The sequence below is a fragment of the Lipotes vexillifer genome, unplaced genomic scaffold, assembly GCF_000442215.2.
Source record: "Lipotes vexillifer unplaced genomic scaffold, Lipotes_vexillifer_v1.1 scaffold825, whole genome shotgun sequence".
Taxonomy (NCBI): domain Eukaryota; kingdom Metazoa; phylum Chordata; class Mammalia; order Artiodactyla; family Lipotidae; genus Lipotes; species Lipotes vexillifer.
Window position 1 is genome coordinate 156,119 of NW_006785310.1, and position 27,924 is coordinate 184,042.

General features: G+C 35.1%; 1 protein-coding gene across 1 annotated transcript in view; it reads right to left on the bottom strand.

Annotated features, from left to right (window-relative positions):
• Nucleotides 1-27,924, bottom strand: part of GUCY1A2 (guanylate cyclase 1 soluble subunit alpha 2) — a 382,047-nt gene that overhangs the window by 145,310 nt on the left and 208,813 nt on the right. Inside the window, exon 5 of the mRNA XM_007457361.1 lies at nt 21,335-21,820. Coding sequence (XP_007457423.1) covers nt 21,335-21,820 — 486 coding nt within the window. The remainder of the gene's footprint in view (nt 1-21,334; nt 21,821-27,924) is intronic.

Consider the following 27,924-nt stretch of genomic DNA (forward strand, 5'->3'; position numbering starts at 1 on the left):
CAAGGTTGCCATAAGGCACTTGAAATTAAGAGATCAGCAACTTAAAACAATCATACATATACATATATACCTCATGGTAACCACAAACTAAAAATCTATAATGGATATATACACAAAAAAGAAATAAAATCCAAACACAACACTAAAGATAGTCATTAAATCACCAGAGGAAATTACAAAAGAAGAAGGAACAAAAAAGAACTATAAAACAACTTCAAAACAATTAACAAAATGGCAATAAGAATATACATATAAATAATTACTTTAACTGTAAATGATTTAAGTGCTCAATCAGAAGACAGAAACTGGCTGAATGGATACAAAAACAAGACTTGTATATATGCTGCCTACAAGGGACTCAATTCTGATCTGACACACACAGACTAAAAGTGAGGAGATGGAAAAAGGTATTTTTTGCAAATGGAATGAAAAGAAAGCCAGGATAACAATACTTATGTCAAACAAAATAGACTTTAAAACAAAGACTGTTACAAGAGATAAAGAAGGACATTACATAATGATCAAAGGATTAATCCAAGAAGAAGATATAACAATTTAAAATATATATGCACCCAACATAGAAGCACCTAAATACATAAAGCAAATATTAACAAAGATAAAGAAAGAAATAGACAGTTACACAATAATTGTAGGGGACTTCAACATCCCACTTATGTCAATGGACAAATCATCCAGACAAAAAATCAATAAGGAAACACTGACCTAAAATGACACACTAGAGCAGATGGCTTTAATAAATATATACAGAACATTCCATCCCAAAGCAGTAGAATACATGTTCTTTTAAAGTGCACATGGAATATTCTCCAGGATAGAACACATGTTAGGACATAAAACAAGCCTTGGGAAGTTTAAGAAAACTGAACTTATATTAAGCCTCATTTCTAACCAACAATAGTTTGAGATTAGAAATCAACTACAATAAAAACAAAGCAAAAAACACAAACACATGGAGGCTAAACAATATACTACTGAACAACAAATGGATCACTGAAGAAATCAAAGAGGAAATAAAAAATACCTGCAGGTAAATGAAAATGAAAACACAATGATCCAAAATTTATGGGATGTAGCAAAAGCAGTTGTAAGAGGGAAGTTTATAGTGATACAAGCTTACCTCAAGAAATAAGAAAAATATCAAGAAAGAGTCCAGAAATAAGCCCATGCACTATGGTCAACTAATCTATGACAAAAGAGACAAGAATATACAATGGAGAAAAGACAGCCTCTTCAAAAAGTGCTGCTGGGAAAATTGGACAAGTACACATAAAACAATGAAATTAGAATAGTTTCTAGCTGTATATGATATGCAAAATAAACTCAAAATTCACTAAAGACCTGAAAGTGAGACCTGAAACCATAAAACTAGAAGAAAACATTGGCATAACACTCTTTGAAGTAAATAATAGCAATATTTTTTTGGATATGTCTCCTAAGGCAAAGGAAACAAAAGCAAAAAAAAAATAAATGGGACCTAGTTAAACTAAACAGTTTTGGGAATGATGCCCAGAGTCTCTGAGAACTGGAAGGGCTCTCACTCCTCTTAGAGATTAAATATATAAAGCTTTCTTCATATCAATTCATCAGTGCCCACATGTCTTCCTTCTTTGACTAATCTGTGGAAGGACTGACTTGTATGAGTGGCAACAGGTGGAGCCAGAGTTAACTTTTCAAAGTTTTCTGGGACTCAGCAAATAGGATACGTAAGTAGCTACATTTTATGACTTCATGTGATTATTTCTGAAGTCCTGGAGGTAAAGCCAGGGTGACTCACCCTTGCTTCTTCCTGCTGTGCATCTCCCCAACATCTGATGTCACTGTAAGCCAGAGCATCCCTGTTGTGTGCAAAGCACAATTTACAATTCTAGTGCTTTTAAAAATGTTTGAATATCTCTTTTGTATCTTTTTCTTTATATTAGACTTAGGCCAGGCATTCTACCACATTCACACTTCACCCAGAGAGGATGGGCTTGGCATCCAAGTCCTTGGACCTGGAAGAACAATGGAAGAAAGAATTCATGCCACTCTGTAATTATTGAAAATTTTAAGTTTAGGATAAAATATATGACTCATCAATGATTGTTGGTCACTGGAACTATGGAAACAAACTAGGGACAAATTCATAGAAGGAGGAAAATAAGAATGGAGAACAGAGAGGGATGATGGTTGAGATCATTGGCTCTGTGTGTGGGGGGAAATACTGACATCCTCACCACAAACCATCACAAAAAACAGATTGTAGAAGGATTCGAGATACCAGATATTAAAAACAAAGTTATGAATGTTTTAGAACAAAATGTAAGAGACACTGATTATAGCCTTGTGATATGAAGGATTTCTTAAGAATAAAAAGATCATAAAATAAAATACCAAGGAGTAAGATTCTTCCAAAATAAAAACCTTTTATTTAAAAACCATACACAAGCTCCACTGCATTGGTCCTGAGGGCATAGGAGGGAGGGTGGGGAGATCAGGAGGTGCCCTCAGGGACAGGAGGAGCAGGAGAGGAGAGGAGGGTGTTTGCCCCACCCATTCGAGCCAGGAAGCCTGCTGGGCTCCCAGGTGAGGTACCTTGCCCTCTGAGACCAGTGGTGAGGGGCACACCTGGGCCCCTTCTGTTCCTTGAGCCTAAGCCACACTTCCCACAGCCCCCAGGGCATTTTCCAGGCTGTGGGTCCTAAGCATAGGCCATGCCCACTGCCCAAACCTCGCCCTTGTTTAGGCCCCACCCTCCACAGCCAAGGCCCTTTCCCCGCTTTTCCTTTCTTTCTTTCTTTTTTATTCTTTTCCCATCTCCTCCCTTTTATTATGGTAAAAAAGTACTGATGTACCTTCCAGTTGCTGATTAATCTATATTTTTATTTTTATATTCTTTCTACAATATTTGTTAGTTTCCTAGTCTAATTATATTTTTTTACTTTGTTATTGTTCTGTTATTTTTTTTTCCTTTTTTGCCACCCCATGTGGCTTGTGGGATCTTGGTTCATGAGCCAGGGGTTGGGCTGAAGCTCCTGTGGTGGGAGCTCTGAATCTGAGCCACTGGACTAACAGAGAACCTCAGACCCCAGGGACTATTCACTGGAATATCTCACAGAGGTCCTCATCTCAGCACCAAGACTCAGCTCTACCCAACAGCCTACAAACTACAGTGTTAGAAGCCTCTGGCCAAACAACCAGTAAGACAGGAACACAATCCCACTCTTAAAGAAAAAAAAATGAGATGACAAAAAAATATGTCACAGATGAAGGAGCAAGGTAAAAACCTACAAGACCAAATAGATGAAGAGGAAATAAGCAATCTACTTGAAAATGAATTCAGTGATGATAGTAAAGATGATCTAGAATCTCGGAAATGAATGCAGGCACAGATTGAAGATACAAGAAATGTTTAACAAAGATCTAGAAGAAGTAAAGAACAAAGAAACAGAGGTGAACAACACAATAAATGAAATGAAAAATACATTAGAAGGACTCAGTAACAGAATAACTGAGGCAGAAGAAAGAATAAGTGAGCTGGAGACAAAATGGTGGAAATAACTGCTGAAGATCAGAATAAAGAAAAAAGAATGAAAAGAATTGAAGACAATCTCAGAGACCTCTGGGACAACACAAAATGCACCAACATTTGAATTATATGGGTCTAGAAGAAGAACAGAAAAAGAAAGAGTCTGAGAAAATATTTGAAGAGACTAAAGTCAAAAACTTCACTAACATGAGAAAGGAAATAGTCACCCAAGTACAGGAAGTAAAGGGAATCCCATACAGGATAAACCCTAGGAAAAACAAACCGAGACACATATTAATCAAACTACCAAAAATCAAATTTAAAGAAAAAGTATTAGATGCAGCAAGGGAAAAACAAAAAAATAGCATACAAGGGAAGCCCCATAAGGTTATCAATGGAGTTTTCAGCAGAAACCCTGCAGGCCAGAAGGGAGTGGCAGGATATACTTAAAGTGATGAAAGAGGAAAACCTACAACCAAGATTACTCTACCCAGCAAGGATCTCATTCAGCTTTGATGGAGAAATCAAAAGCTTTTCAGACCAGCAAAAGCTAAGAGAATTCAACACCACCAAACCAGTTTTACAACAAATGCTAAAGAAACTTCTCTAGGAGGGAAACACAAAAGAAGAAAAAGACCCACAAAAACAAAGCCAAACAATTAAGAAAATAGTAATAGAAATATACATATTGATAATAACCTTGAATGTAAATGTATTAAATGCCTTAACCAAAAGACACAGAATGGCTGAATGGATACAAAAACAAGACCCATATATATGCTGTCTACAAGAGACCCACTTCAGACCTAGTGACACATACAACCTGAAAGTGAAGGGATGGAAAAAGATATTCCATGCAAATGGAAATCAAAAGAAAGCTGGAGTAGCAATACTCATATTAGATAAAATAGACTTTAAAATAAAGACTGTTACAAGAGATAAGGGGGGACACTACATAATGATCAAAGGATCAATCCCAGAAGAAGATATAAAAATTATAAATATTTATGCACCCAACACAGGAGCATCTCAATACATAAGGCAAATGCTAACAACCATGAAAGGAGAAATTGACAGTAACACAACAATAGTAGGGGACATTAACACCCCACTTTCACCAATGGACAGATCATCCAAACAGAAAATAAATGAGGAAACACAAGCTTTATATGACACAATAGATCAGATAGATTTAATTGATATTTATAGAACATTCCACCCAAAAGTGGCAGAGTATACTTTCTTCTCAAGTGTACATGGCACATTCTCCAGGATAGATCATATCTTGGGTCACAGATCAAGCCTCAGAAAATTTAAGAGAATTGAAATAGTATCAAGCATCATTTCTGACCACAACACTATGATATTGGAAATCAATTACAGGGAAAAAAAACTGAAAAAAACACAAATACATGGAGGCTAAACAGTGTGCTATTAAATAACCAAGAGACCCCTGAAGAAATCAAACAAGAAATTAAAAAATACATAGACAAAGGACAACGAAAACATGATGACCTTAAACCTATGGGACACAGCAAAAGAGGTTCTAGGTGGGAAGTTTATAGCAATTCAATCTCGCCTCAAGAAGCAAGAAAAATCTCAAATAAACAATCTAACCCTACACTTAAAACAACTAGAGAAAGAAGAAAAAAGAAAACCCAAAGTCAGTAGAAGGAAAGAAATCAGAACAGAAACAAGTGAAATAGAAATGAAGAAAATAATAGCAAAGATCAATAAAAATAAAAGCTCATTGTTTGAGAAGGTAAGCAAAATTGATAAACCATTAGCCAGACTCATCAAGAAAAAAAGGGAGAGGATGAAATTCAATAAAATTACAAATGAAAAAGGAAAAATCACGACTGACAGTGCAGAAATACAAAGGATTTAAGAGACTACTACAAACAACTATATGACAATAAAATGGACACCCTGGAAGAAATGGACAACTTCTTGGAAAAGTAAAATTTTCCAAGACTGAACCAGGAAGAATTAGAAAACATAAACAGACCTATCATAAGTAATGAAATTGAAACTGTTATCAAAAATATTCCAACAAAAAAGAGTCCAGGATCAGATGGCTTTACAGGAAAATTCTATCAAACATTTAGAGCAGAGATAACACTGATCCTTCTCAAACTCCTCCAAAAATTGCAGAGTGAGAAACACTCCCAAATTCATTCTATGAAACCACAATCACCTTGATACCAAAACCAGAAAAAGAAATCAGAAGAAAAGAAAATTACAGACCAATATCACTGATGAACATAGATGCAAAAATCCTGAACAAAATACGAGCAAACAGAATCCAACAACACATTAAAAGGATCATACACCATGAACAAGTGGAATTTATCCCAGAGTTGCAAGGATTCTTCAATATACACAAACCAATCAATGTGATACACCACATTAACAAATTCAGGAATAAAAGACATATGATCATCTCAATAGATGCAGAAAAATATTTTTACAAAATTCAACACCCATTTATGATAAAAATTCTCCAGAAAATGGGCATAGGGCATAGAGGGAGCCTAACTCATAATAAAGGTCATATACAACAAACCCAAAGCAAGCATCATACTCAATGGTGAAAAATTGAAAGGATTTCCATTAAGATCAGGAACAAGACAAGGATGTCCACTCCCACCACTCATATTCAACATAGTTTTGGAAGCCCTAGCCATGGCATTCAGAGAAGAAAAAGAAATAAAAGGAATCTAAATTGGAAAAGTAGAAGTAAAACTCTCACTGTTTGTAGATGACATGATACTATACATAGAGAATCCTAAAGATGCTACCAGAAAACTACTAGAGCTAATCAATGAATGTGGTAAGGTTGCAGGATACAAAATTAATGCACAGAAATCTCTGGCATTCCTATACACCAACAATGAAAAATTAGAAAGGGAAATTAAGGAAACACTCCCATTTACCATAGAAACATAAAGAATAAAATACCTAAGAATAAATCTGCCAAAGGAGGCAAAAGACTTGTACTCAGAAAACTATAAAACACTGATGAAAGAAATGAAAGATGACATAAACAGATGGAGAAATATGCCATGTTCTTGGATTGGAAGAATCAATATTGTGAAAATGACTATACTACCCAAAGCAATCTACAGATTCAATGCAATCCCTATCAAATGACCAATGGCATTTTCCACAGAACTAGAACAAAAAATTTCACAATTTATATGGAAACACACAAAAACCCCATATGACCAAAGCAATCTTGGTGAAGAAAATGGAGTTGGAAGGAATCAGGCTCCCTGACTTGAAACTATATCACAATGCTACAGTAATCAAGACAATATGGTACTGGCACAAAAACAGGAATATATATCAGTGGTACAGGATAGAAAGTGCAGAGAAAAACCCACACACATATGGGCATCTAATTTATGACAGAGGAGGCAAAAACATACAATGGAGAAAAGACAGCCTCTTCAATATGTGGTGCTGGGAAAACTGGACAGCTACACGTAAAAGAATTAAATTAGAACACTCCCTAGTACCATACACAAAAATAAACTCCGAATGGATTAAAGACTTAAATGTAAGACAGACACTATAAAACTCTTAGAGGAAAACATAGGAAAAACACTCTTTGACATAAACCAAGCAAGATGTTTTTTGATCCACCCCCTAGAGTAATGGAAATAAAAACAAAAATAAACAAATGGGACTTAATTAAACTTAAAAGCTTTTGCACAGCAAAGGAAACCATAAACAAGACAAAAAGACAACCCTCAGAATGGAAGAAAATATTTTCCAATGAAACAACAGACAAAGAATTAATCTCCAAAATATACAAACAGCTCATGGAGCACAATATCAAAAAAATAAACAATGCAGTAAAAAATGGACAGAAGACCTAAGTAGCCATTTCACCAAAGAAGACAGACAGATGGCCAAGAGGCACATGAAAAGATGCTCAACATCACTAATCATTAGAGAAATGTAAATCAAAACCACAGTGAGGTATCTCCTCACACAGGTCAGATTGACCATTATCAAAAAATCTAGAAACAATAATCGCTGGAAAGGGTGTGGCGAAAAAGGAACCCTCCTGCACTGTTGGTGGGAATGTAAATTGATACAACCACTATGGAAAACAGTATGGAGGTTTCTTAAAAAACTAAAAATAAAACTACCATATGACCCAGCAGTCCCACTACTGGGCATATACACTTAGAAAACCATAATTCAAAAAGAGACGTGTACCACAATGTTCATTGCAGCACTATTTACAATAGCCAGGACATGGAACCAACCTAAATGTCCATTGACAGGTGAATGGATAAAGAAGATATGGAACATATATACAATGGAATATTACTCAGCCATAAAAGGAAACGAAATTGAGTTATTTGTATTGAGGTGGATCGACCTAGAGTCTCTCATACTGAGTGAAATAAGTCAGAAAGAGAAAAACAAATACCACACGCTAACGTATATATGTGGAATGTAAAAAAAAATAAAATAAAAGGTACTGATGAACCTAGTTGCAGGGTAGGAATAAACATATAAACATAGAGAATGGACTTGAGGACACAGGGTGGGAGGGGGAAGCTGGGGTGAAGTGAGAGTAGCATCAACATTTACACACTACCAAATGTAAAACAGCCAGTGGGGAGCAGCAGTGCAGCAGAGGGAGATCAGCTCGGTGCTTCGCGTTGACCTAGAGGGGTGGGATAGGGAGGATGGGTGGGAGGTTCAAGAGGGAGGGGAATGGGGACATATGTATGCATATGGCTGGTTCACTTTGTTTTACAACAGAAACTAACACAGTATTGTGACACAATTATACTCCAATATATAGCTATTAAAAAATATAAAATAAAAACCATAGACAAGACTAAAAGACAAAATACAGACTTAAAACTACTTCTCAAAAAAAGACATAATTCGGGCTTCCCTGGTGGCACAGTGGTTGAGAGTCCACCTGCTGAGGCAGGGGACATTGGTTCGTGTCCCAGTCCAGGAAGATCCCACATGCCGCGGAGTGGCTGGGCCCGTAAGCCATGGCCGCTGAGCCTGCGTGTCCTGAGCCTGTGCTCCACAACGGGAGAGGCCACAACTGTGATAGGCCCGCATACCACACACACAAAAAACCAAACATAATTCAAAAATGAAAAGGTAGGCCATAGATTGGCGAAAATATTTGCAAAATATGTATCTAACAAAGAAATGGTTAGTATAAGCATATGAAAAGATGCTCAACATCATTTATCATTGGGGAAATTCAAACCAAAACTACAATGAGATATCATTTCATACCCATTAGGATGGTTGTTATCAATGAAACAGAAAATAACAAATGTTGGCAAGAACGTGGAGAAACTGGAATGCTTGTGCATTGCTTACTGGAGCGTAAAATGGTGCAGCTGCTATGCAAACCGCTATGGCAGTTCCTCTAAAACTTATAGAGTCAGTTATGATTCAGCAGTTCCACTCTTAGATATATACTCAAAAGAATTGAAAGCAGGGACTTAAACAGGTATTTGTACACCCATGTTCACAGTGGCATTACTCACAATAACCGAAAGGTGGAAGCAACACAAGTGTCCATCAACCAATGAATGGATAAACAAAATGTGGCATATACATACAATGGTATATTACTCAGTCTTAAAAATAAATTCTGATACATGCTACAACATAGATAAACTTTGAAAACATTATGGTAATTGAAATAAGCCAGACAGAGGACAACAATTATATGATTCTACTTATATGAGGTACCTAGAATAGGTAAATTCATAGAGAGAAAGTAGAATAGTGGTTACAATGGGCTTGAGGGAGTACTGGGGAACTATTGTTTAATCGGTACAGAGCTTCTGTTTGGGATGATGAAAAAGTTCTAAAGATAATGGTAATGATTGTACAACAATGTGAATGCACTAAGTGCACCATAAATTGTAAAAATGATAAATTTTATGTTATGTGTATGTTACTACAACTAAAAAAAAACTTTATGGTAAATGAGAGAATCCAAATACAAAGGACCACATATTCTGTGATTCCATTTATATGAAATGTCCAGAATTGGCAAATACATAGATTTTTCATCCAGAAAGTATATTAGTGTTTGCCTGGGTCAGGGGGACATAGGGGCATTGGGAGGCAATACCTAAGGGGTGCATTTCTTGGGGAGATGAAAATATTCTAAAATTGATTGTGCTGTTTTTTTGACATCTGTGGATACCCTAATAGCCCTTGAATTCTACACTTTAATGGGTGAATTGTGTGGTAAATTAATTATATCTTTAAAAAGCTATTACAAAAATCAATCAATATAATTCTTCATATTCAGAAAATAAATGACCCACGCAAAAAAAAAAAAAATTTTGCACAGCAAAGGAAACCACTGACAAAATGAAAAGCCAACCTATGGAATGGGAGAAAATATATGCAAATAATGATAAGGGGTTAATATCCAAAATATATAAACAGCTCATACAACTCAACAGCAGAAAATGAGACAAAACAAACAAAAAACGACTAAAAAATGGTCAGAAGACCCAAATAGACATTTTTCTAAAGGAGACATACAAATCATCAACAGGGACATGAAAAGATGCTCAACGTTGCTAATCATCAAAGAAAGGCAAATAAAAACCATGATGAGGTATCACCTCACACCTGCCAGAATGGCTATCATCAAAAAGACCACAAATAACAAATGTTGGTGAGGCTTTGGAGAAAAGGGAAACCTGGTACACTGTTGGCAAGAATGTAAATTGCTGCAGCCACTGTGGAAAACAGTATGGTAGTTCCTCAAAAACTAAAAGCAGAACTACCACATAATCCAGTAATTCCACTCCTAGGTATATAGCCAAAGAAAGCAAAAAAAAATTAATTTGAAAATATATATGCACCCCAATGTTCATGGCACCACTATTTACAATAACCAGTACATAGAAGCAACCTAAGTGTGCATCACCAGATGAATGGATATTGATAATGAATGGATACTGATTATATATATTATATATACGTGATATATATATCTATATATATATCTATATATATATATATCTATATATATATATATATATATATCTCACAATGGACTACTTACTACTCAGGGACGAAAAAGAATGAAACTTTGCCACTTGCAACAACATGGATAAACTTGGAGGGTATTATGCTTAGTGAAATAAGTCAGTCAGAGAAAGGCACATGCTGTATGAAATTACTTATAAGTGAAATCTAAAAAGTTCAACAAACTATTGAATATCACAAAAAAAGAAGCAAACTCACAGATATAGAGAACAAACTAGTGGTTGCCAGTGGGGAGAGGAAATGATGGAGGGACAAGATAGGGATAGGGGATTGAGAGGTACAAACTTCTATGTTTAAAATAAATAAGCTACAAGGATATATTGTACAGCACAGGGAATAGATTTTAGAATAACTATAAATGGAGCATAACCTTTAAAAATTATGTCACTGTTGCACACTTGAAACATATAATATTGTAAATTAACTATACCTCAACTTAAAAAAAAGAAAAAAAAGTAAAAAAGTAAAAAAAAATTTATAACAAAAATAATATAAAATGATGCAGAAATGTCAAGGTTAAAAAATTTATACCAAGCTTCATTTCAAAATTGAAACACTGGGTATTATTAACCACTCTGTAAAATATTTAATAGAAGCCCTATAAATAAAAGAAAGAAAATTGAAAATCAATACAGATGAAAAACATCCCAAAACACTTTGTTAAATTCAGCAAGAAATTCATCAATTTTGATTTCTGCTTGGCAATCCAAATTGCTTTAGCCTTCTAACTGTCTTCAGAATTTGTCACAACACTAAAAGAAAATGTTCTCTGAATACAGAAAGATGTCATATTAGAGTGTAAAAAAATAAACATTTTAGCTTTAGCTTCACAGTGTCGGTCATAGATCTTGCACAATCCAATATTACTTTAAGAAACACTGTTATATTCATAAATTGCATATTGTAACTCAGGTTATTCAGATTAAAATCATCTATGAAGGCAGAATATGGATCCATCTTCAAGAATGAGGATCCATGAGGACCCAGTGAAGATGACATAAATAAGGCATTTCAGGGAGCTATCTTTTTTGCCTCCTCTTTTTACCTTTCTCCCTACTCTGCCTTCACAGTTTTCTCTGGCATAAGATGTAATTCTAATAACCTGGAAAAATGAACCTAAGGAAATAAGCATTTTATCTATTTCTAATAAGCACTGGCTATACAATATTTATATACATACAAATACATGGACATATCAGCATATACATATAAAACATACAACCACTCACCATATATGCTCAGATCAGCTATTTGAGAAAGGGTAATTAACATTTATATTTACTACAATGGACTAGACACTGTCATAAGCATTTTTACATTCATTTAATTTAAAAGCTTAAAAAAATAACTATGAACATAGATATTTTTTTCTTTATTTACAGGTGGTGCAACTGAAGCACAGAGATAAAATAAGTGGTTAAAGGTAGAAAGATGAGAACTCCAAATAATGTACTTAAGATAGCACTGGGATTCCACAATTTTAGCTAAATGGAATGAGAGTGATGTGGAGAAGAATACATGCTCTTCTCTTTTCCTCTCTTGTCTCCAGCCTAAGCACTTGACAAAAGAAAAACTACAAATGAGACAAAACCATTGTCAGTTAATTTTTAGGGCATTATGGTATTTTGAAACTGACAATGTAATCCCCACAGTAGAAAAGTTATCAGAACAAAACATTTATCTTTGACTTTCACCTTCCTTCTAAAGAACACTTATCTTTGACTTTCACCTTCCTTCTAAAGAATAAAAATTAGTTTTCTACTCATTAAAATTGTGCTAAAAAATACTATTCCTGCTCTGCAAATACTATTCCTGCTCTGCAAATAGGTTCATTTTTCTAGATTCCACATTTATGCATTAATATACAATATTTGTATTTGTTTTTCTCTTGCATTAATGTATGATATTTGTTACTTCCATCCACTTTTCTACAAATGACCCAATTTTGTTCCTTTTAATGGCTGAGTAATATTCCATTGTGTACATGTACCACATTTTCTTTATCCATTCCTCTGTTGATGGACATCTAGGTTGCTTCCATGCCCTGGCTATTGTAAATAATGCTGCAATGAACATTGGGGTGCATGTGAATTTTTGAATTATGGTTTTCTCAGGGTATATGCCCAGTAGTGGGATTTCTGGGTCATACGGTAGTTCTATTTTTAGTTTTTTAAGGAACCTATTTTCAAGGCAGGAATAGAGATGCAGACTTAGAGAATGGACATGTGGACACAAGGTGGAGGGGGTTTGGGATGAATTGGGAGATTGGGATTGACATATATGCACTACTACATGTTAAATAGATAGCTAGTGGGAACCTGCTGTATAAAACAGGGAGCTCAGTTCGGTGCTCTGTGGGGACCTAGATGGGTGGGATGGGGATGCAGTGTGAGGGAGGTCCAAGAGGGAGGGGATATATGTATACATATAGCTGATTCACTTTGTTGTACAGCAGAAACTAACACAACAGTGTAAAGCAACTATATATATATATATAATTACTAATTCCAAAACATTCTGTAGGCTTCTATGAGAGTCATGCCCTGTTGTCAAATGAGTGAGTCAAAAATATTTATTGAATGAGTGAATAAATGAACTGATTATCTTACTTCAGAAGTCCCTCTTTTCTAGACTTACTAGAAGACACTGTTACCTTATTTCCAATAATATAGCTGCAAAAGTAAATGGCATTGACATTGATGGAAGCCACTAAAAAGAACTAGTATAAATCTTTAGCAGTTTTCAATTTCAAGTGTGCACTGATCAATGAAGCAGAAAATATGTAAATCTTAGGGGAAAATGAACCAGTCACTCTTTACTAAATGGAACTGGTATTTATTGCTGGAAAATGGAGTAAAATATATAAATATTTATAAAATTCTAAGAATAACCTAATACCTAAGTACTTTAAAGTGCTATTTTATCATAAGGCAAAATGAGGGGGAAAGGAAGCATTTCATTTTGTTTTTTTCTGCAAAATCCTCAATTCACACTGAAAGGATATTCTTGACATTCTACTTCGTTTTCTGAAGCCTGGCTGAAGTCCAGTGAACAGTGGTTTTAGTAACTCCATACTAATCAAATGTTAAGACAAATCAAACTTCTTGAGGTATAGTGTTCTGTAGCCTTGTAACTTTATATGAGAAACATCTGCTTTCAGCTCTTATCGGGGAGGTTAAAGATGGAGATTCAAGTCTGAAAGAGGTCCTTATCAAATTTACAAAATGCTAGTATATCAGTTGTGCAAAGCCCAAGTGCTCTTCACCAAGATGTCTGAATCCAAAGAGTTTGCCTGATTCTAAATTTCCCTGCGATATTAACAAGTTCACTCAAAATTGAACTCTGATCACCTTATACATAAACCTTTCCATCATGGATATTTAACATCTACTTATATAAATTAAGTGGATACATGATCTTAATGGTTTTTCTAGCCCTTTATTGGTATTGTATTTATGGAGGTTTTGAGCTTGTAAAGTCAACAGAGTGCTTCCATTGGTCTATGAGATTTTCAGAACTCAAGGTGTTCAGCAATTTTCAAATTTTATTCATGCCAAGAGTGCCCCCAAATATAGTCAATTTATTTTCAAGAGTGGATAGAATGAACCTGATAACTCTGGCTTTTCTTAGGTTTAATTTCTATTTCAGAATTTAAAAGCTCAGTAGTCATCTCTGTGTTCCTTTGAGGTTGCCATATTTGGTTTCCCTTTGACTCTATAGTGGAGGTTGTATGCATCCTCTGACTCCAAGTCTTTCCTGCCCAGGGAAAAGATGCTAGTTCCCATCAAAGTTTGTCTTGATGCCTATTTTCATACTTGTTACCTGGTATCTAGTTCCCATAATCTTTGTGTCCAGTCCCAAGGTCTTGCATTCCCTAAGAGTGAGCCTGGATTTCTGTTCCTTCCAACTTTGCTGGACTCAGCTCTTCCACCTGGACTTACAATACTTATATTCCCTTGTCAATATGAACTTTGTGTTGCTGGTTTTTAGATCTCAACATCAGATTCCATGATCTAACAAAATTCTGGTCCTGGCATTTCCTGGTTGCCCCATCCTGTCTTTCTACTCTTGCTTCCCAACCCAAGCCTGACAATGATACTCAGCGTTTAACTCTACAAATATTTGTAAACCAGGTTTGGAGTTTGTGATGGGAATGCCTCTCTACTCCTACCCCAAGAGAGGAAAGTATTTTATTACTAACATGCTTTAGAGTTGCCTGGCCAAGGTGATTTTAAAAAATATCAACTTTTATTCAGTTTCACTCTTTTAAAATTATACCCCTTATTGCCTGCACTTGGGATCACTGATCCCACTGTTTCCTTGGTACACTACTTCTCCATAAGAGAAATTAAGGGAGAAGATGCTAGCTAGTTTCTGACAAAAAGGGAGTATGGCAAATGGGAGAGTCCCTAACTTTTAAAGATGCAGCTTCTCAGAACTCTGAACTATTTGCGACTCAAGAGATGGGAGTGGAATTGGGTAATGTTGTCATAGTGTTTTCCTTATCACTTGACAGTACAACTATAGTTACTGATCACATAAAATAGTTTTGAAACAGTTTCCACTTTTGCTATTATTTGATCTTTGTCTAGATCTTTTTCCACAGCCTAAACTTGTGGGAAAATTGGAGGTTTTAGAATCAGACAAGTGTCGGTTCAAATTCTGATTCAATAGCAATATTATCTGGATTATTTAACTTCTCTGAAATTTAGATTATTTATCTGAAAATGGAGATAATGTAACAAGTCCACATGTTAGTCATGGAGTATTAAATGAGATCATATTTTATTCTTTTCTAATAAGCACTGAGTACACTTTATTTATATACATACGAAAACATACAAAATAATCACATAATACACACACACTCCCATATGTCCAAATATACCTATCTGAGAAAAAAATGACAACTAACATGTCCATTTACTACTATACACAAGGTGCTAATCTTAACTTTACTGTTTATAGAAAGGGAGGGAAATTAAGAAAGTGTTAAAGGTGAAAAGGTGAGAGCTGTAAGGAGTGTATTTAAGACAGCACTGGGAAACTGCAGCCTTGGCTGAATGCAATAAAAGGAGCATGGAGAAAGATTCATCGTCTTTACTTCTCCTCTATTTCAAACTAAAGGGCTTGGCAAAGACAAAAATATAAAATGAGGTAAAACTCACATTATGTTGCTTCAACATCCAATACTATTATTACTACATTTAGTTATTATTTATTATTATCTATATACAATTGACTTAAATAGTTAGAGTTACTTGTTCTTTATTTTGTTTATTCTCTACCTCCTATAAAACCTGAGGAGCAAAATATTATATAATATATTATGTTGACTATTTGCTGAATATTTGCTTTTCTAATTATGAGATCAAAATTATAATCCATGCTTCCTTCAATTTACCTTGTTCTTATTTAGTATGCATACACCTGTAACATCTTGCCAGTCAAGCATTTTTAAAGACTAATTTTTCTCAATGTTTGCAATATGCACAGTAAAATATACAGCATCTTCCTTAACCTCCTACTTTATAGGAAGCTTGATTATTTTAGCAGAACCTTCTTATTATGGTCTAATTTTGTTAAATTCTGTCATTATAATTCATCACTGCATCATCTCCCTTATGATAGGGAAACATGAGATAATAAGATAATCAAGAGAGGGGCAACAAATAAATTTAGAGACTGGAGTCTTGTTGCATGTAACAGACTTTGAATGCCCCCTGTGAGGCCCTCTCTCTAATTCTCTAGTTCTTTTTTCTTAACATTCAGCTTTACTTGGTTTCCTTTCACTTTTCTAACATAAAACAAAAGTGAAGGATCCCTTTTTTATCTCTGTGGTATAATTATTCCACCAAAAATTCTACACATACTTTAAATCCAACAAAATACTTATGAATTTTATAAAATCAGCAGATTTATAATCCTTAAAAAAATTCTGTCACCTTTGGGATTTTTTCAATAGCAATTAAAATTTTAGCAAATAGTTCTTGGTATAAAATAGCACTGTGTAAATATTCTAGAAAATAAGCTGGAAAGATTATAATAATTAGAAACCTTAAATTAGGCTGGTCAGATTGAGAATTTCTAAATTATATACTTCCTAATGTAGTTATCATAATGTATTGATACTTCATTTTATCCTAAACAAGGGTAATATTCTCTTTATTTGTCCTTCCCTCATTCTGGCCATATTACTCTGGCTTCAGTACATGTTGGGTTTCTCGGTCTGGATCCCCCAGATTCAACCTCCATAAGCCTGAGTAAACATCAAAGCCACCGTATACACCTATCATACCGGATACATACACACACTAGTATTGGAGATACATTAAAAATACCTGGCTCTGTTGATGGTTTCCTTTGCTGTGCAAAATATTTTAAGTTTAATCAGGTCCCATTTGTTTATTTTTTGATTTGTTAAAATTAGGAGATAGATCCCCAAAAATATTGCTGAAATTTCTGTCAAAGAATGTTCTGCCTATGTTTTCCTCTAGGAGTTTTATAGTATCCAGCCTTACATTTAGGTCCTTAATCCATTTTGAGTTAATTTTTGTATATGGTGTTAGAGAATGTTCTAATTTCATTCTTTTACAAGTAGCTGTCCATTTTTCCCAGTACCACTTATTGAAGAGAATATATTTTCTCCATTGTATATCCTTGCTTCCTCTGTCACAGATTAATTGACTAAAACTGTGTGAATTTACTTCGGGGTCCTCTATTATGTTCCACTGATCTATTTGTCTGTTTTTGTGCCAGTACCATATGGTTTTGATGACTGTAGCTTTGTAGTATAGTCTGAAGTCAGCTATGGAGTTGTTTCTTCCAGCTCCATTTTTCTTTCTCAAGATTGTTTTGGCTATTTGGGGTCTTTTGTGTTTCCACATAAATTTTAAAATTATTTGTTCTAGTTCTGTAAAAATGTCATTGGTGTTTTGATAGGGATTGCATTAAATCTATAGATTGCATGATGTAGTACGGTCCTTTTAACAATATTGATTCTTCCAATCCAAGAACACAGTATATCTTTCCATCTGTTTGTGTCATCCTCAATTTCTTTCATCTGTGTCTTATAGTTTTCCGAGTACAGGACTTTTACCTCCTTAGGTAGGTTTATTCCTAGGTATTTTATTCTTTTTGATGCGATGGTAAATGGAACTGTTTCTTTAATTTCTCTTTCTGATATTTTGTTGTTAGTGTACAGAAATGCAACAGATTTCTGTATATTAACTTTGTATCCTGTAACTTTACCAAATTCATTGATGAGCTCTAGTAGTTTTCTGGTGACATCTTTAGGTTTTTTATTTATAGTATCATGACATCTGCAAACAGTGACAGTTTTACTTCTTGTTTTCCAATTTGGATTCCTTTTATTTTCTTTTCTTCTTATGATTGTCATGTCTAGGACTTCCCAAACTATGTTGAATAAAAGTGGTGAGAGTGAACATCTTTGTCTTGTTCCTGATCTTAGAGGAAATGCTTTCATCTTTACACCATTGAGTATAATGTATGATGTTAGCTGTTGGGTTTTCATATATGGCCTTTTTCATGTTAAGGTATGCTCCCTCCATGCCAATCTACTGAACACAGAAGATATTTGCAAATGATATGACCAATAAGGGGTTAAAATCCAACACATATAAACAGCTTATAAAACTCAACATCAAAGACACAAACAACCTGATTAAAAATGGGCAGAAGTGGGCTTCCCTGGTGGCGCAGTGCTTGAGAGTCCGCCTGCCGATGCAGGAGACGTGGGTTCGTGCCCCGTTTCGGGAAGATCCCACATGCCGCAGAGCGGCTGGGCCCGTGAGCCATGGCCACTGAGCCTGCGCGTCCGGAGCCTGTGCTCCGCAAATGGGAGAGGCCACAACAGTGAGGAACTGAATAGACATTTTTCCAAAGAGGAAATGCAGGTGAACAACAGGCACATGAAAAGATGCTCAATATTGCTAATCATAAGAGAAATGCAAATCAAAACCACAACAAGCTATCACCTCACCCAGGGCAGAATGGCTATCATCAAAAAGAAAACAAATAACAAATGTTAGCAAGGATGTGGAGAAAAGGGAACCCTCTTACACTGTTGGTGGGAAAGTAAATTGGTGCAGCCACTGTGCAGTTAAATTGGTGCAGCAGTAACCAATTTTGAGGTTGCTCAAAAAACAAAATACAAAGCTACAAAATTATCCAGCAATTCCACACCTGGGTATATATTAAAAAGAAACAAAAAGAGTAATTCAAAAGGATTGTTGCACCCCAAAGTTGCTAGCAACATTATTTACAATTGCCAAGGAATGGAAGCAACCTAAGTGTCCATCAACAGATGAATGGATAAAGATGTGGTATATGTAGACAACAGAATACTACTCAGCCATAAAAAGATGAAATTTTGCCACTTGTAGCAACATGGATGGACTTAGAGATCGTTATGCTAAGTGAAATAAGTCAGACAGAGAAGGACAAATACTGTATGATATCACTTACATATGGAATCTAAAAAATACAACAAACTAGTGAATAAAACAAAAAAGAAGCAGACATCATAGATATAGAGAACAAACTAGTGGTTACCAATGGGGAGAGCGAATGGAGGAGGGGCAAAATTGGGATGGGGTAAAAAAAGGGTTACTGTGGTACTGTATAAAATCATATGTATGAAACTTTTGAAAACTGTAAAGTGCTATAGGGTTTAAAGAATCGTACATTCAATTAAAAAAAACAAATAAAAAAAAAACACCTGGCTCTGGTATCATTTTACCTTATAATTTATTGTAAAATTTCATAAGAAAGTTCAGTCTAAGAGAATCTGTAAACCAAACTGTTTTGTTTATTTTCAATATATATATGAAATAGGGAAAGCAGAGTTTTGAGTACCTGATAATGAGTAGATCCATTCTGTAATTTAAAACTTGCTGATAATTATTTATAGCTACATGAACCTTATCAGTTGAATAAAATATAGGAAAATTTGAAGTCAGTCAGTATATTCCCACAGATTTTCTTTTTCTGTGAGGTGTCCTAGCTTATCTCCAGGGAAGGAATACTTGATGTCTGTAAAATGAACTGTATTTTTAAAACTTGAAATTGTTTTTGTACCCTCAGAAGATATCATATTTCTTCTTTTCTCAAAGCCAAACTGATATTTATATTTAAATCAGGGATTTCCATGTTTTGCCAGAAAAGAATCTATTTTTCATGCTCATTTAGTTGCACAGACTTAGAGCCACAGAAACATATGACTACTTTAGCTGAAGGAAACTAACACTGCAAATCAATGATTTAGAAGGAAATGATTGTGGTTGCACAGCTTGGTGCAATAGTGCCCAAAGTCTGGAGAATTCTCTGGTGGTCCAGTGGTAAAGACTCCATGTTATCACTGTCATGCAGGTTCAATCCCTGGTCAGGGAACTATGATCCCGCAAGCAGGGTGGTCAAAAAAAAAAATAGTGCCCAAAGTCTGAAGGAAAAAGAATGCTGGAAATTCAGGACAATCTGCTCTCTCTTCTGGAATTGAGAGTGATAGACTCATCATGTCTCTGGTTTAGGACCAGACATTTGGCTGCCTATGCCATAAATTACATAAAAATAAACTATAAGGAAGTTAAATATAATTTATAAAAACTCTTATTTTGTATAACAAAGCAAATCCCTCATACATATGTCACACTGAGGGTTTACCACTTAGAAGAGGCTTTCTAAAATATTTAACACTGGTTGTATATCATACATAATGGGACTAGTGAACATCTTTCCATAAAGGAGATACACCTAAATGAAAACACCCTCTGGATCATAATATGAAACTAAAATGTGAAACAGATTCTTTCTAAAGCTGTTTATGTGTAGATCATACTATGAAAGAAGTAGAAGTCTAGATGATTAGTAAAGAAGAAAAATAAATCTATAATTCACTAGTTTGTTTGTACTAAAAGTAATTGCTGTCCTCCATATTAAAAACAAAAAGCCATGCACCCTGACATTTTGCAATCCATGTGAAATTTTATGTAAAGTTACAGTTATTCAATACACAGACATGAAGCTGAATCACTCAAAATATTGCTATAATTTTAATAAGAAATTAATAAGGAGGTTGCCAAATTAGACTAACAAATGATGACTTGTATACATTTTCAAAACTCTTCCATTAAGTAGCTTGGAAAATTAATGTGCTTACAACTAAAAACCATTGGTTATTTGGACAATAGCTAGACTATTTACATGTATTCTTTCAGAATTAGAGGGACCTCAATTAATTGACAGTGAAGAGCAAAATACCGATTAACCATGATTTAACTCACAATGCAATGTATGTTTTAACATAAATTGCTGTTTCCTTTTAACTGCCAATATAAAACTTTTACTTTATATCATAATCCTACTCTTTAGGAAAAACTAATTATATGGTTAAAAGTTGCCTAGATTTCAGCAAGTTTATTTATTTATGTTTGATAATAATGAATTTAGAGTACTAGTTCTATAGAATTTTTCCTTACTGAGCAATATCATGATTCACAGTTAGTTATGTCAATAGTATAAATCAACTCATAATGAAAGTTTACTCATAGAGGAGAAATACTTGTATTCTGTATAAATATTGATATTTCTAAATTAAAATTATCCACAATTTACTATCAAGTTTTAAAAGAAAAATAGATTGTATGTTTGTAATTTAATGAAGATGACAATTTACTACTAAAAAGTATTTATATATAAGTAACTAAACCCCATTACCTTATAAATATCCAAAAATCCACATTGGTGGTCAAATCTTGTGTACAGTTCATTCAGCATGCTGATTACTTGCATGGGGGTACACTGGGCACATATGGCTGTGAAGCCAACAATGTCTGAAAAGAGCATGGTGACATCATCAAACTTTCTGGCTTGCACTTGCTGCCCTTGCCACAATTGCTGGGCTACATCACCAGGGAAAATAGAATATAGAAGATCCACTGTTTTTTTTTTCTCTTCTTCTAGGGCCTGGTGAGTTCTTTCTAAAGTTGCTTTTAATTTATCCATCCTCTTCTTCAAGCCATCTTGGGCCTTTGCCTGCTCACCAACCAAAATTACATCTCGGGTAGCATCATGGATAGGGATGTCCGAGAGATGCAGCCCTCGTCCCATGAGTTCATCCAACTTGTCCACACATGGAGAACCCAAGAATAAAATAGAATTTGATTCTGAGACATGGATCATTTGTCCTTTAACTTCCATCACCTGCAAAATTAACACAGAATTTTGATCAGCACTATTCACATAGTAGGTTCACAAAAATTAATTTATTGTCTGATGGAGAGGAAGAATAAGAAATTAGCTCTATTGAATTTCTGCATTCATATAGGCAAATTTAAATGTGATTTATGGCCAATATATGTTATGATTCTAAATAGAAACATTTGTTATTGCTTCCCATTTGGTCACTTTCTTAACACAATGATCAAATGGAAAGGAAGGAAGATCAATGAGAAATGAAACAGGAAAACATTTTCATTCAAAATGAAATTGCACCCAGGTACATCATGAAACTGGTTCATGAACCAGTTCAAAAACTTTCAACCTGCTTAGTAATAGTAGAATTAGGATAAATCCATCTGTCAATATAACTGCTTTTAACTGTCATTAAAATAATACTCAGAAAATAAGTCCAGGAGACTAAATGAATACAAATAATTGTTTAGCCTTATATAAGTCATTTTTCACCAGCTGTAGTCCTATGAAAATATATTAGATTTTGCACTGACTAGATTAGTTGACAATTCATTTGTTCTTAAAGATAAAAAATTATACTAGATGTCATTAAGCCAGTATTACCAGAAAATAACAATCAACTAGCATGTTCAATATAAGCTAAAAATAGTCCTCCAAGTTGGGACAGTATTAAAGGAATTCAGTTAATAAGATAAAGAATATGAAGATGTAGTAATTTAAATCTATCCCTCCTTTCTGTACTATTTGACTGGAGAATTTGAGAACTGATGTTTAATGAAAAATTTCATGAACACTGGTTTATGCTATTTTAACTTGGTTCCCCAAGGAACACTCAGAGGGGATAAGCACCAGTAGGGAAGGAAGGAAGACTTAGGATATGGCTATGCAAATATAGTTATTTGGGTTAGGATAAGATATTTCAGCACATCTGGAGAGGAAGCTAGTTGTAATTACCTAGAGAGAACAGCCTATAAGTAGACCAACTGAGACTGTGCAACAGTTTTAACTATGTCACTTTCCCCAACTACATGGAATGTGTTCAATACATTTATTTTCTTTTGTTCTTCATAGCATGAAGTAGTTAGGCTAGTTGACGAAATTGGAGGCATAGAACAAATATGGGGTAAAACTAAAGAGATTTGGATTTGTAAGCCTGCAAATGTTTTACTTTGTTCCCCCTGCACCATTTACCAAGATCTAGTCTACATAAGGAAATAAAATTGAATCCTTGCTTCATGTTATATTTTTAATGAAATGAAATATTCATTTTTTTATATAAACATTCTGCAAGTGTTCAGTATTTCAGCATTTTTTACATAATAATCTCATTTATTCATTGAAGTGTTTATTGAGTGTTTGCTATTTACTAGTACTTCTCTGGATGATAAGCATAAAAATATAAAACAATTTTCCTCTTTTCAAAGTTAGCACAGTATGGAAGGGAGAGCCAAATCTATATAGCCCATAGAATAGAATGAAGAAGACCCTTAAATTCCCAATTTAAGGTGGGCTCTCAAATGACTACAGGCTATAGTTTGAATACAAAGAAAGTAATTATCCTGAAAAGTATTTCCAGATTATTACATATATGCCTGATATGCTTTTTGGGGGGAGGGGTTTTTTAGTGATATATACTTGTTAGAATATTAAAGGTGTAATAAAGAAGATACACATAATGTATAACCTCATAGTTTAAAAATTAGTACTTTAATTTTTTTTCTTATGATTTAAGGCAAACTTCTGATATTCATAGATTTAGACCTCCATCTGGTCTCTCCCTTTTTTTTTTCCTCAGATTTCTTTCTAATTATTTTCTTTTTCTTCTAAATCTTACTTTCTTCTCCCTTCTCCTCTTTGTTCCTTGGCCTTACTTTTTTTTTTTTTTTCCCAATATGCTATCTTCATTCAGTCTTTATCTCTCCTGCTTGCCTGGCTTTCTTTCTCATCACTGGTTTCTTTCATCTTCCTCACTGGTGTTCCCTTTTTCTTTTTTCCCTATGTATTAATCTCCACATTTACCATCACAAATGGACCTTTTTCTTTTCCACCTTTGCTTTCACCTCCCTTTTTATTTTAAATATGAAATCAGTATACGTATACAGGCATAAACAATATTATACATTATTTGCTATGTGTAATAAATAAGAGTGTTTTTCTTTAACTTACAAAGAAGCTGAATGCAATATGTTATATTCCACCTCAAAAAAACAAAACATAAATATATTCTTGATTTATATATGGCATTAGTTCATTTTTTGAAGTCTCTGAATCAGCAGAGCCTGAGAGAATAAAATAATCGATTACTTCTTACATAACAGAAAAATAATTCATGAAAGAGAAACCACAATATACACAGTATATAACTTAATTTTAGAATATTTTTCATCAGTGAAATTTTTCCTTATTTATAATTGGGCAAATATCACTGGAGCATTTGTGTCTCTGTCATAAATGCAGGTTTAGCCTAATTGGAAAATAATATAAATTAGTATTCTTGAATTGTTTTTGCTTTATTATAATTATAAATTCAGATATTCACCATGATTGCATTTATTGATTTAGCAGTATGCACAACTATTATAGGAACTATGTATTTTTATGTAGAGGAGACAAATTTGTGAAAAACTACATTAAATTAAAACATCCCCTTAAGGTTTTATTGCATTCTAAATTATATTAAAGGGCTTCCCTGGTGGCACAGTGGTTGAGAGTCCGCCTGCTGATGCGGGGGACATAGGTTCGTGCCCCGGTCTGGGAGGATCCCATATGCCATGGAGTGGCTGGGCCTGTGCGTCCGGATCCTGTGCTCCGTGGTGGGAGAGGCCACAGTGGTGAGAGGCCCATGTACCGTAAAAAAAAAAGTATATTAAAGTTTTAATAAAATAGCATAAGGCATAATGAAAATAAACTGTCTTTAAATCTATCAGATTTCATAAATTGGTAAGCATAGTACAGGGGAATGGGCTAAAAAATAGAATGGAGCTGACAGAGGATAGAATCAGTGAGGATAGTTCCATAGAATTTACTCAATCTGAACAAGGAAAATAGACTGAAAAAATTAAACAGAGTTTCAGGGACCTGTAGCAAAATAACAAAAAATCCAATATTCATATCATGGGAGTCCTAGAAGCATTTGAAGTAATAATGGCTGAAAGTGTCTCAAATCTGATAGAAGATATAAATGCTCAGAATCAACAAGCTATGTGAATCTCTAGTAGGATAAAACCAAAGAAATCCATTTCAAGACATATTATAATTAAATTTTTAAAACTAAATTCAAAGAAAATATCTTAAAAATAGTCACAGAGAAAAGATGTATTACTTGTAGGGAACACTAATTTGAATGGCAGTTGATTTCTCATCTGAAACTATGGACGTCAAAAGAAAGTAGTACATTTTTTTAGATACTGAAAGAAAAGAAGTGTCAATTGCAAATTCTATGTCTGGGGAAACTACTCTTCAAGAATGAAGGGGAAATAAAGACATTGTCAATTGAAGGAAAGCTAAAAGTCTTTGTCCTAACAGAACAGCTAAAGAAAGATCTTAAAATTGAATGAAATAAGAGAAATAATGTTCTAAGGAGCATCAGGAAGGGAAAAAAGAAAAGGATGGAAAGACTAAAAATCCTGGTAAATACAATAGATTATCCTTCTCCTCATAAGCTGTCTAAATCACATGGGATGATTGCAACAAAAATTATAACACTAACGATTCTCATTACAAGTGTCCTCCTTATAAGAGAAAAGCAGAGGGAGATTATACACACACACACACACACACACACACACACACGAAGACAGTGTGAAAACAGAGACAAAGATTGGAGTGATGCAATCACAAACCAAGAAATACCAAGGCATGCCAGTAGGCACCAGAAGCTAGAAGGGTCAAGAAACCTATTTTCCTCCAGTTCCTGTGGAAAAAGCAAGGAGCTATCCACACTTTGATTTTAGATTCTGACCTCTAGGGCTGTGAAAGAATAAATTTCTGTTGTCTTACACTACCGAGTTTGTGGTTATTTGTTACAGTAGCCACAGGAAACTGATACAGATCAGAACAACAAACTCAACAAATAAGATCTAATTGACAGATATAGGGTGATCCACCCAACAGCAGAAGAATACATGTTTTTCAAAGAACCTGTGCAACATACACAAGATTGACCATATTGTAGGCCATGAAAAAAACACCACAACAAATTTTTAAAATTCAAATTATATGGAATATGTTCTCTGACCACATGGAATAAAACTAGAAATAAAGACATATTCATAATAGCCAAACATTGGAAACAATCCAGACGTATTTCAGTGGGTGAATGGTTAAACCAAACATGAGACACTATTCAGCAATATAAAGAAATTATCTATTGATATAGGCAAAATATTAGGTAAACTTGTAGGGAATTATGATAAATGAAAAAATTGCTGGGGGAGGAACCAAATGGTGGAGCAGAAGAATGTGCTCTCACTCCCTCTTGCAAGAACACCAGAATCAAAACTAGCTGCTGGACATTCATTGACAGGAAGACACTGGAACTTATACACAAAGATACCCCACATCCAAAGACAAAGGAGAAGCCACAATGAGATGGTAAGAGGGGCACAATCACAGTAAAATCAAATCCCATAACTGATGGGTGGGTGACTCACAGACTGGAGAACACTTATACCACAGAACTCCACCCACTGGAGTGAAGGTTCTGAGCCCCACGTCAGGCTTCCCAACCTGGGGGCCCGGCAATGGGAGGAAGAATTCCTAGAGAATCAGACTTTGAAGCCTAGTGGGAATTGATAGCAGGACTTTGAAAGGACTGGGGGAAACAGAGACTCCACTCTTGGAGGGCACACACAAAGTAGTGTGTGCATCGGGACCCAGGGGAAGGAGCAGTGACCCCAGGGGAGACTGAACCAGACATACCTGCTAGTGTTGGAGGGTCTCCTGCAGAGGTGGGCGGTGGCTGTGGCTCACTGTGGGGATATGGACACTGGAAGCAGAAGTTCTGGGAAGTACTCCTTGGCATGAGCCTTCCCAGAGTCTGTCATTAGCCCCACCAAAGAGGCAGGTAGGCTTCAGTGTTGGGTTGCTCAGGCAAAACAACCAACAGGGAGGGAACCCAGCCCCACCCATCAATATTCAAGTGGATTAAAGTTTTAATGAGCTCTGCCCAAGAGAGCAAGAGTCAGCTCTACCCACAGGCAGTCCCTCCTATCAGGAAACTTACACAAGTCTCTTAGATAGCCTCATCCATCAGAGGGCAGTTAGCAGAAGTAAGAAGAGCTACAATCCTGCAGCCTGTGGAACAAAAAACACATTCACAGAAAGATAGACAAGATGAAAAGGCAGAGGGCTATGTACCAGGTGAAGGAACAAGATAAAACCACAGAAAAACAACTAAATGAAGTGCAGATAGGCAACCTTCCAGAAACAGACTTCAGAATAATGATAGTGAAGATGATCCAGGGCCTCAGGAGAAGAACGGAGGCAAAGATTGAGAAGACGCAAGAAATGTTTAACAAAGACCTAGAAGAATTAAAGAACAAACAAACAAATGAACAATTCAAAAACTGAAATGAAAACTACTCTAGAAGGAATCAATAGCAGAATAACTGAGGGAGAGGAACAGATAAATGACCTGGAAGACAGAATGGTGGAATTCACTGCTGTGGAACAGAATAAAGAAAAAAGAATGAAAAGAGCCTAAGAGACATCTGGGACAACATTAAACACAACATTTGCATTATAGGGGCCCCAGAAGGGAGAGAGAGAGAAAGGACCAGAGAAAATATTTGAAGAGATTATAGTCGAAAACTTCCCTAACATGGGAAAGGAAACAGCCACACAAGTCCAGGAAGTGGCGAGTCCAATACAGGATAAACCCAAGGAGAAACACATCGAGACACAAAGTAATCAAATTGGCAAAAATTAAAGACAAAGATAAATTATTGAATGCAGCAAGGGCAAAATGAAAAAAAACATACAAGGGAATTCCCATAAGGTTAACAGCTGATTTCTCAGCAGAAGCTCTACAAGCCAGAAGGGAGTGGCATGACATACTTAAAGTGAAGAAAGGGAAGAACCTACAACAAAGATTACTCTACCTGGCAAAGATC